The sequence below is a fragment of the Lonchura striata genome, chromosome 1 (assembly GCF_046129695.1).
Source record: "Lonchura striata isolate bLonStr1 chromosome 1, bLonStr1.mat, whole genome shotgun sequence".
Classification (NCBI taxonomy): Eukaryota; Metazoa; Chordata; class Aves; order Passeriformes; family Estrildidae; genus Lonchura; species Lonchura striata.
The window spans coordinates 133,752,443-133,766,527 of record NC_134603.1 but is presented as its reverse complement, the minus strand read 5'-3'; the positions used below and the strand labels follow the sequence as shown (position 1 = coordinate 133,766,527).

Here is a 14,085-nt window from a genome sequence, read left to right as displayed (position 1 = left end):
ATTTCAATCTTCAGCCTTAAACAAGAGGCATTTCTGAACTGTAGCAAAAAGCTCACTTAAAAGAAGACTGTAAAATTCTTTGAGAATAGATACAAGCATGCTTTCATTATAGATTTTGAGATTATGGGTAACTATTTACTTCCTGATCGCTAATAAATGCACAGCAAGGATTCAGTTGGCATCTTGCTAGGAGTTTAAGTTATATAGAGAAAAATGTACCCAGAAGACTGGGTTGTGGGAGAGGAATTTTTTCTACCACTTCAATTACAGAAGTTACAGTTAATTTGTCCCATAGATGATGACAGCTTTTGTACTGGAAGAGGAATACATCAAGAAAATTGTCAGAAAAATGGGATGAAATTTATCAAATATGAGTTTTGAAGTTACTGTGTTTGTCTTCACATTTAGGAAATCATTTGGGAAAGTTTTGTTCTTAAAAGATTTGATCTATAAAAGTCTGTATTCTATGATTTCCCATGTAAAATCTTTCACACTTATTCATCTGAATGTACATACTTGTTCCACGTAATCCTGATGACAGTTTTTCTCCATCTTACAGGTTCAACTTCATACACTCAGTTGCACTTGGGTATAAGAAGATAATACCCTTCAACATCTCCATCACTGGCAGTGATGCTAACAGATTGCCTTCTGTAAATCTGTGCTCTTTCTGTGCTTTTGTATAATGTGGATATTGTGGGACCAATATGAACACAGCTGTACGACTGTATACAGTTCCATCCTGGCACACCCACAGAGACTGGGATTTATGGATATAGGCACTTTGTGTTTATGGGAAAAAAAATCTGAACAAAAAAAAATCCCCAAACAAAACCTCCCCAAACCCAAAACAAACCTCCCCACCGTTAAATTACATGTATATTTATGGAATGCTAATTTAAATGATTAACTTATGAAGTGTGTATTTATCAAAAGGGTGCAAAGATGAAACTTGGGTATTAATTAAATTGAGCTACATTCAGCAAAGTTTACTTGCACTTTTTCTGGCAAGGCTACTGAAGTTACATTGACTCTCATAATATTTGCTACTGGCAGTGCAGACAGAATATCACTTGTAGAGACCTATTTTTGTAATGGTAGAAGTTTTGAATTTTATGGGTATTTTGTCAAAGTACTGAAATAAACATGACTTCATGCTTCTAACTGTGTTCAAGAACCGCTCCCTTATTCACATGGAACAGGTTACTCCTGCCTGCGTTCCTCCCCTGCAGCTTCACATTTTACAGATTTCAAAGTGCTGCTATCAGAGACAGGGAGAACCCTGGCTTCTGCAGACCCTGGTCACATCTGACAGAACTGGGAGGGAAGAGCCTGTGCTCCCTCACCTTCCATAAGTGATGCAAACACAAGGTTTTAGAACAGTTACACCGAATTTACTCCAGGAAGGACAAGATAAAACCCTGGTTACATGGAGCACTGCTGAAGGGGGCACTGCCCACTCCAAGAGAGTTAGAAATTTACTGATGAAACCTTTTCAAAAAGAAGTACAGAGTTGAGCATAGAAACCTTCCCCAAGAGGTTTGTTTACAAATTTAATTCAAAATTCCTGTGAGCCAGAGCTCATTACCATTTACCATCAGCACTCTTGAACCAAAAACCATTTAACAATTCTGCATGAGTCAGTACAGACAACATTCAGCTATTTCACCTTTTTACACACAAACATGTTATTTACAAAATTAATGTCGTTGGTATCTTCATATTGTTACTCTTACACTTGACATCAAGATTCCAGAGATCACTGTTTTCAGTTTTTTTTTTAGAGAATTACTTGTTGCTTTCAGAACATAAGCATTTTACAACTACTTCAAGTTAGACAGTTAAATGGCTCATTCTTGAAATGACTTACCTGTGAATACTTTGAACTCTGCTTACCACTTAGCTGTACAGTAACATTTTCTTAAATCAGCCAAGACCATCACTCGCTTGGAACAATCATAAATACCAAAGGAAGGGCACCAAGTACAGTCCCCTGTGCTGCCTGTTCCAGATGGGTTTGCTGAAATTGGGCATAGAGGCAAGGTAGGCAGCCTTGCCCCTTGGTTATCTGGGAAAAGTAATCTTAAATTATTTTTCAAAAGGAAAGAGTTCCACTTGTAGAAATTACAGTTTTCTTCATTAAGAAGATTTGGCATGCACCTTAAAAGTGTTACATCAATAGAAAACACGCTTTTGCTTTAAAAATGCAATGAGAAAATTGTAGAACAAGCAATTATACACAGCAGCAGTAAACAGTGTGGGCAAACAAAATAGATGCAAAATTTCTGCATTTGGTAGACTCCTGTTGCTTTCCTAACAGTAGATTCATCAGCTTCCATCTGCCACTTATTCTGTCACAATTTTATTCAGAAGTCTGTTAGTTCACACAACTTGAAAAGGTAAGGTTCTAGTGCCAGAGTTTACAGTGACCGCCTCTTGTATCTGATAACAGGGTTGTTAGGTGTGTGTATCATTGTTGTATAATTTATAGTTGGAAAATAGTCATTTATGAGATCAAATTCATACAAACGAAGCAAAGTAGACCAGATAGTCTTAATTTGAACATAAGCAAAGTTTTCTCCAATGCACCGATGACGGCCTAGAAGGAAAGCCATAAAATGCAGTTAGAATATTTTATTGGATCCCCTTTGACAATCAGCTAACTTCAGAAGTTTCATGCAGACCTTTCTCAACACTCTGATGTTTCAAATAGTTCAATAGTTCCACCCAAGTCTTATTTTTCCAAGAGCCACTGCATAAAACAGACGAGTAACTGGAATGAGATTGTGCTGTTCTGTCCCCACTAGAAAGCATTAATTTATGTATGAGCATTTGAAGCACAGGAATTAGATCAGCTCTAACTCCATCAAGGCAATATATGCAAATGTTTTGGAAGTTGTGTCTCTGCAGACTTTTTCTCTGCCTTCAGCTGAACTTGTGTTACCAGGTTTGTCCTTGACTTGAAAAGATGTGAGTCAAGCATCACTCATACTAATATAAAGGTGTTTTGATAACTGCTGTGAGAGATATATACAGCTATGACTAATGCAAAACTATTAATTATTTTAACAGCACATTCACAGTAAGAAAACTTTCAAGCAGAAACAGGAAAAAAATCTATCCTCAACTGCTGCAGTGTGGAGAGGTGCTGTAGGAGATGGCTGGTGTGAGCCACCTCAACACAACCTCACACAAGGTGCTGCATTCTCTTACTTACCAGCACCAAATGGAATATATGCAAACTTCTCTCCAGCTGCTGGGTTATCTTGAAGGTATCTGTCAGGCTTGAAGTCCAGAGCCTCATTCCAGGAGTCTCTGAGTCTGTGATTAACAGTGGGAGATACACACACTTGATGGCCAGGGGGAATATTGTATCCAGCAACACTCTACAAGAAAAGAGACAAGACCCCATACATGACAAAATGTCTCAATTTTTCTTTTTAAAATGTTACCTGAAGTGTTACATCATGAGGCTTTGAATTTCAAGATATTTTGGTCAAGTGCATTTTAAATTACTGCAACCTAACGCTTCCTCTCATACTTGAACACGACACAGAGCTCAAGTAGTTGCAGGAACCTTCCAGCTGTTTTAGTAAGGCTGGCAACTCTACAGCAGGAGGTTAAAAAAAAAGAAAGAATGAAATTAAAATTTATTGAAAGGCTTTGACATTGAAGGCACATAGTTAAAAAATAACTGAATTTTTTGACATAGTACCGTATTTGCACAAACAGCAAGTTTTCTTTCAGATTTACCTAGCTTGTATTAAATGCATATCAAATTTTTCTATTACAGCAATTCAAAATACTTGGCAAACACAAAATGGTGGCACCAAACTAAGCTCAAATAAGACTTGTAACTACAATAAAGGCTCAGTTTTGCTGAAGAAAACTGCACATGGCTGTTGCTAGATCCCAGAGCTGCTCTTCTCCAGGTGAAAAAATCCCTGTTCCCTCAGCCTCTCACCACCAGTGCTGCAGCCCCGTCCCCAGCCGGGTGTTTCACTTCATCAGTCTTTTGCTTGCTGGGGACTGCAGCGGTATGAAACTGGACACAATTCCACATGAAGGTAAAAAACACCAAGTTCAGGGTATTAATTGCTTTCCTAACTCAACACTGCCTGTGCTACCACTGACAGAACCCCAGAATGCCATCAGCTTTCCTTCCCGCCAGCAAATAGCTCATGTTTCCTTCTGCCAGCTGAGATACCTCTCACCTGGCCTGTCCTGCTGTAGTGACATTAGCTCCAAAAAGTGTCCTCACCTGAGGAGTTCTGGCCATTCTCATCATGGTCATTATAGGAGGTCTAAGCCTTAAAGTTTCTTTTAGACAGCGATCCAGCAAACTGAGATCCTTGAGCTGAAAATAGAGAGAAAAGAATACATCAAAATACAGCCAAGTTTACTCAGCACAAACAAGACGTTATTTTATACCATTTAAAAACATTTTAAAAAATCAAAGAGTAAGTAGCTTATATATCGGTCTCAGATTCAGTCAAAGAGAGAAACTGAAAGTTTCTAACCAGGCAGAAGCCTGAGAAAGTGATGGAGAAGAATGTAAAATAAGGTTATCTATCCTGTTGTTCACATTGTTTATAGTTAAGTTCTATCACTGTGTGCCATACACTGCACCAATGGTGTGAGTTGTTTTCACTTCAGGACCAATGGATTTGGTCTGCACAAAGCTCTGTATAAAGAGCAATGTATTTTGAAATAAATCAGAGTTATACTCTCACCTTCTAAAGTAGAATCATCTCATTCCTGTCCTGCCTCAACAGCATCACTTATATTTACATGTACTTTATTAGCTACACTGATTATTTCTTTTTCATTTGATTCAATTAAGAAAAAAATCACTGACCAATGCAATAAATGCAACTACTGTCTTAGTGATCTGTCTCTGAAGTATTTTTTGTTGCCTAATTAAAGAACAAGGTCACACTGCACTGCTTTCCTCAGTGGAAATATGAACATCTTCCTCTGCTACAGAAGTGCTATTTATTAACATAGGAACTGCAATTTCCTTAATGAACACTGATTTTAAAAAGTAGTATCAAGCTGAAAATTTACTCACACAGAAAGAGAAGAGGAAATGTACTGGCAAACAGTGTTATTAGAGAACAACTGTGCCAATTATTATTTTAACACAAATGCATGTGACTTTATTTCATGTCCGATGAGCTTCTAGTTTTTTTTTTAGTAAGCATTCAAAAGTATAAAAATGCCCCTCAGGACTAATGTAACATAGAAACAAACCTGGTCATAAGTTAAGGGTGGCAAGTCCTCCCCACACACCGCTTTCTGTTCTGCATAGCACTGCTCCTGTACGGCTTTGTCCCTGGCGAGGAAGAAGCCGAGCCAGGCGCTGGTGGTGGAGGATGTATGCTGCCCTGCCAGCAGCAGCCCGATCAGCATTCCCGCAATTTCATCGTCCGTCAGCGCACGCCCGTCCCTGCATTGAATGGAACCATGCTGCAGCTTCGTTTGCTCATGTTTCACCATTTAGCATTGCTGTTTATACAGCAGCATTTACAATTTCTTCTAACATACTCCTTACTCCTTCTACTCTTTTATTGCTTACTCTAAACAAAGGGGCAAAAGATCTAAGGGTAGGGAGAAGGGAGGACAGAGGGAGAGACTCTTTAGGAGCCTTAAAGAAAATCATTCCTCAACAGACAGCAAAGAGAAAGGAAGCAACCTCAGCCACCTCATGACCACCAATGAAAATCTCAGAAATCTGAATAATCATTGACAGCTGAAGTTTTAAACCCACTTTTAAGAACACAACTAGGACAAACTGCATGCAACAAAACCAATTCAGAACATGAGGGAGTGTTTCTTGGGTTTTGGTATAGTTCTAACTTAATAGCTCAAAGCTAAAGTAAATCCTCAAACGGGTCTTTAAACTCTTGGCTTACTTGTATGAAGCATCAAGTAGAGTTTGGAGCATGTCATCCTCCTTTTCCTCAGACTGTCGACGTTTCTGGATAACCTTGTAGAAAATATTCTTTATTTCTCTGTGTGCCCGATCTCGTCGTCTGCGATTCAAAACACTTCCATTAGCAACTTTACACAGCATAATGCAAAATGCTTATGAGGATTGATTTGGATGTCTAGAATAGCTTACAAAGAAGTGGTGGGGATAGGGGGCAATCCAAACAACAGTGATGTTTAGATAAAATGCTAAAGTTGCTTCCTCTGTTAGTGCTGGTACCTGAAGCTCGGCAGAGGCAGCCAGCCTGGCAGCAGCCAGGCAGCGTGAGTGAAACCCCCATCCAGGTCAGCGTACAGCTGAGCCACCTTCTCATCCAGCAAGCCTCGGATCTCCTTCCCATGTAAGCAATGACTTGCTGTCAAAATGATCAGCTCTGAAAGGGCTTCAAACAGGTCTGAGGAAAGATTTGAAAAACATTACTGAAATGTGTCTGATCAGATGTCTCTTTGAACAACTTTTTGTTTGATCACAGACACCTTTTTTCTAAGGTATTTCTTTCTAGAAACTTTTTCTAGCAGATTTAGTAATTCTTCCAAAGTAAGCCATGCATCACAACTTCAATCCTTAATAAACGTAAGTCAAGTAATAAAAAGATTTAACCCTGAAATCCAAATACATAGGAAACAAGTTCATTTTGCTACTCACTGAATTATTTTTATATCGTAGTACCTAGACAAATATAAATTTATATATTACCACATTATTAACTATATTTACATATATATCATATACATTCAAAATAATTAAATATGTTAAAATTTGACATGTGTTATATAATTTTTATGAATCTAAATATAAATATATATGTTTAAATAATATTTGACACTGTTGTGCAACTGTGAGCTTGCAATGATGATGATAGGAAAGTTGGGAATGAAGGAAAATAAAAATTTCACTTTGGTCATTAACATAACCATATCAACTCTGAAAATGCAGTTTTTCACTGTAGAAACTCCAAGAGCCAAGATCTCCAGTACAGGCTCTCTAGGCAGTCAGAGCAGCAGCTTTTCCCAAGGACTAGGAAGTGGCTACACTGAGCTGACTGATAACCATCCAAAATTACCACAACAGGTGCACTATGAGCTGACTAGGAAAGCAAAACAAAGACAGTCCTTCATTCCTTTCTGAGATTTTCTGAGCAGATTTATTCTCCAATAGTCTTATATTTGATTTTTAAAAATCTGTATTTTCTTTCTTCTGATGTTCAGTACACTTTTACCTATGTAATTTTTAATTTCTTTTATATTACAGTACACATCTTTTACAAAAATATACTGCATTGGCATTAAGTACTTCCCAGAAAACTGGAGGAAAAATGCATTCAACCCTGCTTACTTTTCTCTCCACATTCTCCCCAGGCTTTGAAATACTCCTTTGTTTCTTCTTCAATCACAGATACATGCTGTCTAAACTGGGCAATGTTTAGCCCAGTTTTGAGCATCTTCTTCTGTTCCAAAAATATCTAAAAGAACCAGGACAGAACAAGCAATCAGTGCAAGGATGATCATATTAATATTATTAAAACTTACTAGAATTTCTACTATATGAACATCCAGAAGTAAATAGGGATTATGATTAGGACTGCAGGGTACAGCAGATACTCAGTTTTTACTAACAGGTAGTACTCTGTTTTTCACCTTATTTGTCTTTCAAGCAATAGTTCAGAAACATTCAAGTAAAATAACAGCTCAAAGGAGCTGCAGTTCTCTCCTTTGTAGTACCCAAAAAATTATTTTATTATCTTCATTAGGCTTTATCCCTGAAGATACAAGATGCATGCAAAGTTGAACTATGAAATGCCCTTTAGATAAATAATCACAAACACAAGCAGCCCCATCTTTGCAAAGTCTGGATTTAGCCTGTGTCCCCTGATAATGTGGCCTCCTCACTTTCTCTCAGGCAGAAGGACCCTGAACTAGAGATGACCCTTTCTTTTACAGAGCCCTCTGATCTCACTGCCCAGGAAGTCAGACACAGAAGCAGGAGGCAAACTGCTTCCAAGGAAAACAGCAAGTTTCACACCCTTTTCACCTCATCCTCTTTTTCTGTGTTTCATAGCTAACAAACCTGCTGGTGAAAAGCTCTTCATTAGATGAGAACTATTCAATGCATTCACAGGACATTGATCAGAAAATTATTTATTTTATTTTTAAGCCCTAATTATGAATTAGGCATCTGCCCTATAGCTCTGCACTGTACCATGAGTAATAGACCAAAAACTCTCTTCCCACCAAGGGCACTGCATGTACAATACAGAGCAAAAGGCATTAAAAGAAAAGCTATTTCCTAGAAGCTTTTGTTTTGAGAATGCAGTGAGGACCCCAGCAGTCTGCCAGAGGGCACACAGGCCACAGAGCTATCTGCAAGAGGCTTGGAGGGAGGAGAGTGAGTATTAGTTGATATATTGACTATGGATATTAACAATTAACAGAATCACTGGTAAGTAAGCATTTTGCAGACTAAGGGGTGGTTCTTCCAAACACATGACTGAAAGTCACATATAGATACTTAGCAGCTTAAGCAGAGAAAAGGGGGTCTCAAAATAAACTTCAGGATGACCCATCAACTGCCTTAATCGTCCCTATGTGCCTGAAGTACATGGCAATAAGAAATACCCATTTCCAAGGAGCTTACAGAAAATGCTACAAAACTGATGGATGAGATTAGATCACATCAAAGAACTAGCTCTTGCATGAAGACAGACATTCAAATCCATCCACAAACTGAAGAGTGTGAAAGCAGAAGCCAAACCATCTGTAACAAGTGGGTAAACTTTCACAGAGTTAAGGACAAACCATAACCTTTAAGTTTCAAGCAGATATCCCATAACAGTCAGAATCCACCAAACAAGCACAACACAGTGAAAATCTGGCCATCTTAGCATCCTGATTCACAGATACTCTTCTGAAGCAAGTCAGAGAAGAACAGAGATGAACATGAGATGTATTGTAGAGAATCATGCATCCTCCATGCTCCAGCAGCTACAAAAGTGATTCCCAACTCCATCCCTGACTTTTTGAGGAAGACCTCTGACTATCCAAACTGGTAGAAACAAGTCTGTTAGAATGGCCCCACTCATGAAAGAGATCTCCTAGGACACAAGAAACGATCTCTTACTTGTTATCCAGGCTGCAGTCCTGCCGGCTCTCATAGGGATGAGAAGTCATGCAAAACCATCAAGCGGCCAAGAACCTACCACCCAACCAACCCCTTCTCCCCCAAACTGCTATCCACAATTTAATACTTCTGACAAAGGAGGAGACAATCAAGTTCTCCTTTACCTACTTAGAAAGCAGCAAGTTGTAGGCAGTTATCTGTGTATGAGATTTCCGAAACAACAGCTTAAGAACAACACGCTTATCTGTGGATCATGGCAAAATGCCAGGATGGAGGCAAAGATAGTAGTAATTACTGCCCTTAAGCCACATTATTAACAGGGCAACAATCACAGCACGTAGGTAGGGATGAATGAAGAGGCATGATAAGGAGGAAAAGAAACTGATGGTCACAGAAGCTAGTCAAATGACTGGCATTTATACTCACAAAATGAGGCCAAAACTGAAGATCCAAAAATAAAGTACATTACAGTGCTGTTTCTTCCACACAACTACTCTGCTACACAACATGCACTGAACACAGAGTGTCAGTGGAGCAAGTGGGGCCACAGAAAAGTTGGCTTCTGCAGCTTGAGAGGCTGACAGGCCACCCTCACAAACAGGAAAGCAGCTAATGCTTAGCTCAGATACAATGCCACGTGGCACAGCCCTTGTGCTCCCATGCAGACTGTATTCTGCAAACATACACTGAGTGATTTCTGTCTGAGCAAAACAAACCTTGTGGTTCAAACTGTTAAATTATTACTCCAATGTCTAGATTTGGCATGGCATAAACCTAAAGTTACCACTCTTAGGGCTTTCTCAGAAAAAAGATCTGAGGTTGCTTGGAAGGAAAAAGTGAGCTGCAGGTAGGGGCATGCTGCAAGGGAAGAAAAAAGTGTGACTCACTAGTTTTTCCTCCATGGTGAGATTAAATGGTGTCAAGAACAAAAAATAACTTCCAGAGTGACAAATGGCCAGGTGGTAAAGAAAGCAACCTGAACATACCAGATTATCCAGAATAGACGATTTACCTATACCACTGCAATATGCCACAGACACACGAACAAAACCCCATCACACAGAGCCAAGAGCTCAGGGCTGCCTACTCAGCGTTGCAGCTGCACTGCTTTTCTACTGGTCTGCAATTTAAAATACAAACCGCATTCGGGACGTCATAGGCAACTCCCCTGCCGAAGACCGGCGTGGTTAACCGGGAGTACACATCCTCTGCGTTCAGATCTTCGTTCTTGCTATTGAAGAGCAGAGCAGCAGCATCACTACCCAGTAAATATGTGAATGTCTTGCCAACCATAGTGAAACTGAACACAGGTCCATACTGAGAGAAAGAATAAACAAAAAATAAATTTATTTGAAATAAAAACAAAAATCATTAAATCCTTATCCCCTACAGTCTTTCATAAATTACTTTTTATCCTAAGAAGTAAGTCCAGACATTTAATAAAGATAAATATATTTTAAAACCACATTTAAATTCATTCTTTATGTACATAGTGATATCTAATGTTATAATGAACACATGTGAACATGCACATTTTAAAACCATTTATTTTAGAAAACATTAATAAAAGATCAACCACACACAAAAAAAAAACTAGCAGAGAGATTGTAGCACATATTTACCCTAGTAATCTACAAACACTTTCTCAAAAAAAATCTGGACTTACGGAGTTATGCATACATAATTAGGGGCAAATAAGATTTTGAAGTTTAGAAGTCATCTCCAGTAGACCTTCATGTACCAGATTTGGCTTCCTCTAAGCTAATCAAGCTAAGATTTAAGCTTATAACTCTAGATAGTTTTAGACAATGTGAAACAGCTTCATAAATCTAATTTAATTGGAATTAAAGCTCTACTTTAGTTAATTTCTTATAGGCTGTTACAGTATAAAAACTACTGAGCTCTTTAAACACCAGCTCTTTTAAAATATCAGAGAGGCCTTAAAATTCATCAAGTTGCTGATAGAGGTGACCAGCTACATTCCAACCTGGTCATAAATTGGTAAAGAATGTGATTAAAAGTTACCAATTTCAGCAAGAAAAAACTTCATGCAAATGATTTTTTAACTCACTTGTGATTCAGCTATGAGTATTACCCAAAGTTACAAACATATTTGTGATGTGAATCATGAGAGCTCAGAAAACACTACTGCTACATAAAGAGATCTGAAGATCACAATGCCTACTGTGCACACCCATATTTGAGGTGGTAAATGAGAATGAACTGATTTTAAACAGGCCTCAGACAGAGAACTTAATAGATACACAAAAATATTCTTGTATATGCTCAGCCAATCATGTGGGAAAACATACCTTGTCATAAGCATTTTCCAAAAATTCAATGGGACTTTTTCCAAATGCAATTGCATGACCAAGGAAAGGGATGCCTGATGGAATAAAAGGTGGGTAGTTCTGTAGAAGAAAGAGAAAAATAAACACTGAATTTTCTTCAGAGATTATCAGACTCATGAACTAATAGAATATCCTGAACTGGAAGGGACCCATAAGGATCAAAGTCCAGCTCGGGGCCCTGCACAGGGCCACCCACAAGGGTGACAGCCTGTGCCTGACACAGTTGTCCAAACGCTTCTTGAACTCTGCCAGGCTTCACCTTCCTGGCACGGGCCAGTGCCCAGAAGTAACAAAATCATGTCTATTTACATAAAAACTAACCACAGAGCAAGTTTTTTATATATTTGTTTAAACCCTTTTGTGAAAAGGCCAACTTTAAAAGAATATTCAGTTGTTTAGATAGAAGCACATTTAAAAGCAACAAAGGTTAAAATAAAGGGAATAGGATTAAGATTCTTCCTGTGCTGCCTGTGAATGTGAAGCACGAAGATACTGCAACTGAAATGAAGGCAGCCAGAAACGAAACGGCGCTGGGGGATTTGTTCAAAAGTCCTTCAAAAGGGCCTTCAGGTTAGCACTGTGTTTCACAGACCAGCGGGCACCTTCTCTCTCTTACGGCCCATCGATGCATCGGCACCGGGAGCGCGCTCGGCTCCGCAAGCCGCGGGCGCTGCTCCCGCCGCGCTGCGGCGCCGGCTGAGGGCGAAGCCGCCCGGCCGCGCCGGCAGCCGGAGCGGCGAGCCCGGGGAGCGCCGCCCGCGCCGCTCCGCTCGCCGGGCCTCGGCCGCTGCCCCTGGGCTGGCCCCAGGCTGCGCCCGCTCCCCCGGCCCGCCGAGCCCCCGCCCGCACCGCTCACCTTCTGCTCGTTGCCGAGGTGCCGCCGGTACCCCAGCTGGAACAGGTAGCCGAGGCTGAGCACGAAGGCGGAGGCGGCCAGCGCCAGGGAGAGAGGGTTGCCGACGGCCACCCGCTCCAGCAGGGACCCGCCGACCTCCATGAGGTTGAGCATCTCGTCGGCGCGGCCGCTACTCGGCGCGGCTCCGCGGGGCGGGGCGGGGCGCGGCGGCGGCTCGCGGCGCTGGGCTGATCTCTGCCCATGTGACGATTGCCGGCGCCGCAGCCAACCCGCGGCCGCGCCGCGCGGGGTGACGGCATCGGCCGGGCTGCGGCCCGCGCCATTGGCGGGCGGCGCGCGGGGCCGGGCGCGGCCGCCTCAGGCTCGGCCCGCGGCGGCTCCGACGGGCCGCGGCCCGCGAACCGCGGGGAGCGCGGCTCTCCGCCGGGACATAGGGCCCGTCACGGCGAGCCGGCCCCGGGCATCACTGCCGGCGCCCCCACTCGGGCGCTGGTTTGTTTGCGCGGAGAACGAGGACGGCTTGTTTGTGTTTAATTCCGGACACTCCAAATGTTTAATGTCGGAAAATCCGCGTATTGTTTTTGAAATGAGTTTCCACTAAGACCTAAGGGTTTAAGGTGAAATAGGGCACGAAGCTGCATTTGGAGACAGAGAGCTCATCACAGCCGGGGTCAGCTTGTTGCGCACATACAATTGTTTAATTTAACAGGAATGTATCTTAGTGCATTTCCGGAAAATTCTGGTTTGAGTAGGTCTTTTAAAGGCAGTATTTGTTCATCCAGCGACTCCAGTCAGTTTCGTAAGTTTTAATGTGTACATCTGGGAACACGAGCAGGAAGCTGGTTGATCATGACATACTATGAGACATTTCAACAGGGAACGGTTGCAGATTATCTGTAATGTTTTTAAATACATTTCTGCAAAGTTCAGAAACCTAAACTCTCATATATTCCCGACTTCATCTGAAATGAACTATTTGTTGTCATCAGTTCTGAGTACTTTTAGTTTAGTCAAGGCAAAAGCATAAGCTTGTTACTGAATGAATATTTTTGTAGTTTTTTTTTTTAAATGTGTAATATCTTGTGGTAAACCCTGTATCAAGGTCTCACATGTGCTGAGTATTACTAGATGAGTGGAGGTAGCAGAGAACACCTGTGAATGCTGAGATGTGCACGGAAACCATGTTGAGTATCTTCAGACTCTTCATGTCAGCCACAGGGATCTAGTAGTTTTCAATTTGTTGCCTGCAAGCTCTGAAGTTTCAACACTTTTCAGGGCCAAAGGAAATTCACCAGTGCTGTAGTGATTGAGAAATACTTCCTTCGTATTTACAAGCCTTGACAATTCTTTCAGAGGACATGAGCGCTATCACTGGTTGTTACTGACATTATCTGTCAATTTATGAAGTAAGGACATTTTTGGTGGAATAGTGTCAGTCTATTTCTTCCAAGGGAGAGGATTTCCAGATTAATTACCTATATATGAATATAGCTTTTACTTCATTTTTATGCAATTGCTAGTTATATTTAAATTTTTATCGAATAGTAATTTTGTACATTATTTTTATATCTTTATCCTATAGTAATAACAGTTAAGGTAAAGCAGAGCTTTTGCAAACCATGTATGTTGAACCTGTATTTCTTTTTTCAGTCAACAGCTCAGCTTCAAACTGCATCTAGCTATAAGTTGACAATGGTTGGGAAACTCCCACGTCCCTGGAGCAATTATTCCCTGCACCAAGCAGCAGCAGCAGGACATCACCCCAGGAC

At 40.8% G+C, this 14,085-nt stretch overlaps 2 protein-coding genes across 7 annotated transcripts in view; one reads left to right on the top strand and one right to left on the bottom strand.

The window, feature by feature from the left end:
* Positions 1-1,164, top strand: part of AKAP9 (A-kinase anchoring protein 9) — a 103,750-nt gene extending 102,586 nt beyond the window's left edge. For all 6 annotated transcript variants that reach the window (XM_021551657.3, XM_021551654.3, XM_021551653.3 and 3 more), the window contains one exon: positions 560-1,164. In XM_021551657.3, coding sequence (XP_021407332.2) covers positions 560-603 — 44 coding nt within the window. In that variant the 3' untranslated portion in view covers positions 604-1,164. The remainder of the gene's footprint in view (positions 1-559) is intronic.
* A 375-nt stretch (positions 1,165-1,539) lies between these two features.
* Positions 1,540-12,524, bottom strand: CYP51A1 (cytochrome P450 family 51 subfamily A member 1). The gene is made up of 10 exons (XM_021551659.3): positions 12,317-12,524; positions 11,422-11,520; positions 10,250-10,426; positions 7,328-7,454; positions 6,212-6,386; positions 5,916-6,035; positions 5,254-5,449; positions 4,262-4,357; positions 3,218-3,386; positions 1,540-2,599 (listed from the first exon to the last, which is right to left on the bottom strand). The coding sequence occupies exons 1-10, from the start codon at positions 12,467-12,469 to the stop codon at positions 2,421-2,423; spliced, it is 1,491 nt and encodes a 496-aa protein (XP_021407334.3). The 5' UTR covers positions 12,470-12,524; the 3' UTR covers positions 1,540-2,420.
* Between the last annotated feature and the right edge of the window lie 1,561 nt (positions 12,525-14,085).

Bases quoted from the DNA above. Each gene is read 5' to 3' on its own strand.
- CYP51A1 (XM_021551659.3), bottom strand. From the start codon at position 12,469: ATGCTCAACCTCATGGAGGTCGGCGGGTCCCTGCTGGAGCGGGTGGCC. The intron at 6,036-6,211 runs GTACCAGCACTA...TTTGAATCGCAG, and splicing joins CTGCCTCTGCCGAGCTTCAG to ACGACGAGATCGGGCACACA. The intron at 3,387-4,261 runs GTGAGGACACTT...CTTTTCTTGTAG, and splicing joins GAATGGCCAGAACTCCTCAG to AGTGTTGCTGGATACAATAT.